Source organism: Atta cephalotes, assembly GCF_000143395.1.
Source record: "Atta cephalotes unplaced genomic scaffold scaffold00028, whole genome shotgun sequence".
Lineage (NCBI taxonomy): Eukaryota > Metazoa > Arthropoda > Insecta > Hymenoptera > Formicidae > Atta > Atta cephalotes.
This window is the reverse complement of record NW_012130092.1, coordinates 2,628,726-2,634,393: the sequence shown is the minus strand read 5'-3', so window position 1 is coordinate 2,634,393 and position 5,668 is coordinate 2,628,726. Positions and strand designations below refer to the sequence as shown.

The 5,668-nt window shown below is 31.8% G+C and overlaps 1 protein-coding gene across 1 annotated transcript in view; it reads right to left on the bottom strand.

Annotated features, from left to right (window-relative positions):
- Positions 1–3,271: 3,271 nt before the first annotated feature.
- LOC105620676 overlaps positions 3,272–5,668 on the bottom strand; it is a 10,526-nt gene continuing 8,129 nt past the window's right edge. The window contains exons 7-10 of the mRNA XM_012202166.1: positions 5,405–5,583; positions 5,039–5,164; positions 4,590–4,781; positions 3,272–4,344 (exon numbers count right to left, since the gene is read on the bottom strand). Of these exons, the coding sequence (XP_012057556.1) occupies positions 3,272–4,344; positions 4,590–4,781; positions 5,039–5,164; positions 5,405–5,583 (1,570 nt within the window). The remainder of the gene's footprint in view (positions 4,345–4,589; positions 4,782–5,038; positions 5,165–5,404; positions 5,584–5,668) is intronic.

Here is a 5,668-nt window from a genome sequence, read left to right as displayed (position 1 = left end):
TATATATATAATAAATAATATATAGTATACTACTATATATATATAATATATATATAGTATATATATATATATATATATATATNTATATATATGTATATATATATATATATATATATATATATATATATATATGATATATATGCGCGGCATTTTAATTAAATGAAATCGATAATTTTCAAGCTAATTTAAGTCAATATATTATTATTATAACCGTAAATATAACCGTAATTTTTCTCTTCAAAAAGCAAATTTTTATTTAATAAGAAAAGCAATTTTATTGAATAGAATTATCTTCTTTTATTATGAAAGTTTTATTTATCGGCATATAATTCCAATTTCTTAAGATTTCTGTCCGATGAATGTATAAGATTATTAAAAATGATAAATGCTTAAAAAATATAATGTATAGAAATGAAAACACTCAGAAGTTTAATACAACGTTTTATAAATCACAACAAAGCATTCTTATAACTTTGGACATAGTATATCAGTTATAGCAAAATTAATATGAATGCAAATACATACTTATATTGTAATATATACTTATTATATTTATCCTTAATAACGGCGCTAATTCAACAAATAATGCTGAAAAATAACGAATAATATTAATTGAATTGATGCGTCATAATCTGTAAAATTATTTCAGCATCATTGATAACAATATTCGTTGTTGATTGATTCCTGTCTGATTCATTAGATATCAATTTCAGTCAATGATACTATTGAGATCTTTATTATAACTTAAAAGTTAACATAAAGTATACGTATTGTAATTCAATATGATATAATATTTATAAAACATGGGCATAATTGTGAAAAAAATCTCTGTAAATTCTTCTAATTAATTTTTCCAATCAGAATTCAATATTCGATTTGTGTCAGAAAAATATGAAATATTATTTAACATTTGAAGAGGTCCGACTTATGTAGATTATTTCTCATTCAACATTTTAATTTTTTATAAATGTTTATAAATCATACATAATGACTGGTTATTATATACGCCACAAATCTAATTCATTTACAAAGAATGTGTAATTTAGTTAGGATAATTTGAATTTTGCAAGAACGTCTTTGTTGAATGATTATTTTTCCTCTTTTTCTTTTCCTCCTTTCTTTATCGTCGTATTCTACCCTGATATCTTTTGCATTCGGAAAGATAAATTACGAAAATAAATCAAAACGGCACCCTCGTCTTCCTACCCCATTGGTATATAGATGGATAATTCCCATTAAAGAAGAAAGGCAGTCATGGTCTGCGAATATCGTGCTTCCGCCTTCATCCACTTATTCTTCGAGGCACGAAAGGACTATTCCTCACAATTACATTCTGATCGATTCCGTCATGGACGTGGATTCTCCTAAGGCCAGCGTTTATGACCACCGCGCGACGTCGTGGAAATAATGCTCGACAATACAGAGAGAAAACGATAGACATGAAAGAAATTAGAAAGAGGAATCTGGAAATCCTGGGATATAAGACGGGAGATGACAATCACAAACTATAAGACGGATTATACGGGCGATATTTCTAATCGGAAGAAAAGTCAATTACGCGCGCAAATATTCGCAGAAAAAACGGAAAGAATGTCAAACTGTCATTAATCTTCAATCAATAAAAAAATTATGGCTAATATTAGAGAAGAACGTATTCTCTTTCATACAATATGTAATCTTTTTTTATGATAAAAAATAATAGAGATTAATCGGAGTTTCAAAATTTGAACAGTAAATATTCAATAAAGGCGAATGAGAGTAAAAATCCCGCAGTAATTCACGCTTTATAATTTAACAAAGTAAATTTGTATTTATGTTCTTTTTACATCATTCAACAAAACGTTTGAATATTTCGGCTCAATTCAGTCCATCATCAGCAATATCCAAAATTCAAATATTATGTACGCAGTGTCTGTACGAAATCCAATTCTAGTGTGCAGCAGATAGAGCCTCTTTCAATTTCCATATTTGAAGAGTGAATCGTCAAATAATTCTTATACTAAATGAATTCCGCTGCAACTATGACTGCATATAGTAAAATCGAAATAAGTAAAAAATGCAGAAAGATATTACAATTGTTAAATGAAAGCTGTCGTTACAATGACTAATTGTATAAATCCAATCAAGAATAGGTCTCTTTTTTCTCTTTTTTTTTATTACTTTTCGAAAACAACATCAGAAGAACTTAAAACTATTAAAGACGAGCGATTTTTATTTTTTTTCTAAAATATTAATTTATCATTCTTCAGATGTCTCGTCTTGTACAAGAAGCTAAGAGACATTTATGAAGAAAATTAATGTGTGAGATATCCAAACAATTAAGGATCCGACACTTAAATTTTGCCAGTTTACATAAATCCTCTTGTGATGCGACTACATCTGAAGCGAAAACTTAGAGACACTCTGTGATGATGCGACCAACGCTATACAACTCGGCGTAGATATTACATCCAGTTAGAGTAATCTGACCACGAACGTCGGTGTCTCGTTATCGAGGGTCATCGAGACTGAGTCTATCGGTTCTACTTGGATAATTACGTGGTCCAAGTTGTCCAAAGTTCTGGCCGAAGATTCATCGCTCTGCCAAGATGTCTTGACGGTACAACAACGACTTGGTAGTTTCAGAAATTCGTAATTTTAGACCTAACTATATCGATAGCAAAATATCAAATTTTACATTATCGTAGAAAACCAAACATCCAAAATTATTAAAAAATAAAAAAGAAAGAGAGAGAATATAGATAATAAAAAAATTTGTACAATTTGATTTTCTATAGATTTTGATGGATTTCTATTTAAAAAAATTTTTAAATATAAAGATAAATGCTAGTGATTTCTATTTTACATGATAACGCTGAATTGCGATTTAATTCGACAAAATTCATGATGATAAAAAATCTCCGACTTAAAAGAGTTTTTAAAAACTTTAAAATCTTATAAAAATTTTATTATGAAGTTATTTAAATATGAATATCGTTCTCATATTATAATGTAATTTTGATATAGATATTTCATTTTCTTTCTCGCATATAATTCCAACATCCTAAAAATATTTTAGAATTTTTATTCTTGTAAATTTTATATTCTAAAATTAAACGAAAAGTAAATTTAAAAGCAACGATTGTATTATCATCAAATTGTGAACTACTTTTTTATCTTTTCTTAAAAATATTGCATAACGTATATGCACTTTCAATTTTCTCAATTGAACAGTTTCATTTAATCACATTCAAATGTTCGCGAAACGTTTACTTTTTGACGATGAATCAAATTAACATTCCAACTGTTCGCACCGGACACCAATTTCTGTGCACTTGCATTCCTCACAGGGACTTGAGAGCTCCGTTATAATTCTGCCGACGCGATACATTCGACCATATATATTGCAACCCGCCAGCTTCAGCAAACTGCCCACGGACATTGGTATCTCGTTGTCGAGGACCTTCGAGGACGTCTCGACAGTTTCTGTTTCCTCGGTTAACCCTTCTGCATTCGTCGATGAAACGACAAGAGTCTCCTGATCCTCTTGTACACCACTGACGGAGGAAACATTCAGCGTCTTTGTGGTTTCGATCAGCTTGTTGCTGGAACTTGTATTTGAAGAAAATAGCAACTTAAGAACATTGTCCAAAGAAAAAATGGTGACATCCTCGACGTTCTCGGTGGTCTTTCCATCTTCACTTGGGAAATTATCCGACTCGGTGCGATTGTCGTATCTCGTAGTACGATTGTCTTCTTCGCTGGTGAAGTTTCTATCGAGATTCTTGGTCTCGGATACGTTTCCCATCGCGAACTTCTGCTCCGTAATATTGCTCCGATGGAAACCGTACTTCGAACCATCGGTCGTGCTATTTAACTTGGTCAACATTGTTCTGTCGTAATCGAAAATGTCTGCCTCGGGATTTTCGAAGGGTTTGTGATCTAGGACCTGATTCTTGAAATCGTACGTTAACGAAACAGTATCTGTCGAAGATGTCTCACGGTTCGCTTCGTACTTCATCTTCGCCAGAAAAGAGGAGTCGACAGTTTCCTCTTCGTAATCGAAGGGCGGTTGTATAAGCGGTACCTCCATAAAGTCAAAGTTTGGAGGGTGTTGTAATTGATTGCCCACCAAACCTTGAGCCGAAGTCTTCGAAGCTGTCATGGATGTCGTCGGTTTGGGCGTCGTGATGCCGTGTTCAACCAGATATGGAATCATGTCTTCAATCAAAGAAGGTAAGTCGGGGGCTGGCTCGGTTTTGATGACGTCGCGAAATGGATCCGGGGACACCGTTGGCTGTCGTTGAGAAGGTGCCGTGGCATCAGCGCGGTCAAGCACCACCGTTGGCGATTCGTCGGCTTCGACTGTAAGATAAGATTAAAATAAAAATGTGTGTACGAGCCTATATGACATTTCTGATAAAAATCGTACTCTCTAAAACTTGTAAAGTGAATTATCATTCTAAAGAATAAAGTCTCACTTTTAAAGATTAAAAATTGAGTCACTCTTTTTCAAGACTGGCTCAATTTTCATTCTTTAAAATGAGATTTTATTCCAATGAATTTAGAGAATATATATTTATATTTGTTTATACAACGTCGTGATATACCACAAATGATTTTTCCGCAACACTTCTCCTCAGAATTGATTCTGCGACAGCCAATTTTCAATGGCGGACACTTCTGCGAAGAACAAACGATTTCTCCATAATAACACATACAGATTATGCAAAGAGCGGCACGTGGTAAGATTTCACCATGATGATATTCCATATCTTCAAAATGGCACTTGTTCGATAAATCTAGTTCAATAAAACAAATCAATTAACGATATATTGTACTTCGCTATTTACCCGTTTCCATCAATGATAGTTTAATTTTAACTATCTCAATTTTTTATTTTTTTCTAATTCTAAGAATTATGTAGAATTTTCTAATTTTAAAAATTAAAAAAAAACGAAGGGTAAGTTGAACCAAGAGTTAAAGTTAATTTACATTGGTGGAAATGGACATTAATCTTTCAAGTTTTTATTAGCAACAATTAATCGAGAACATATACCATTATTTTTTTTATGTGGATTTGTAATTTGTGGAACTACAGTAACTCCAGTACCAATCTCAAGATTTAAATCTGTGGAGCGATAAGGAACATCGAAGTATGACGGCTCTCTAGGTATAAAACCACCTACAAAGATCTATTACTTATTATTTTTACATAAAAAATATTATTAGCGATAATATGTTATTATTAATTATATGATTAAAATAACGAAACAATTATATAACATCCGATTATTATTTAATTATTACACTATATCAAAAATTGTTTTTTAAATATATATTTAGCTTGCCTTTACGATGTTTTATTTGCAACTTAGTGTCTTTAGATTATTCATTTGACTTCTTAGAAAGAATCATAAAATACCTTCAGTCTCTATGGGCGGGCTAAATCGATTCTCCTGGGTTGCAATATCATAAAAGCCGGAAGCATCGGTCGGTCGTAGCTTAGAAGGTACTACAACTGAACTAAGAGAATATCCAGTCTTAGACAAGGGTACATCCTTGCCTTTCACCAATGCATCTGCCGCCACAAAGGGTATTATTCTACAGCAACAAAATTTATTTTTTTCACATATATAACTATGAAACATAACATATATAACTATGAAACAATAAAAGTAAAAGTTTT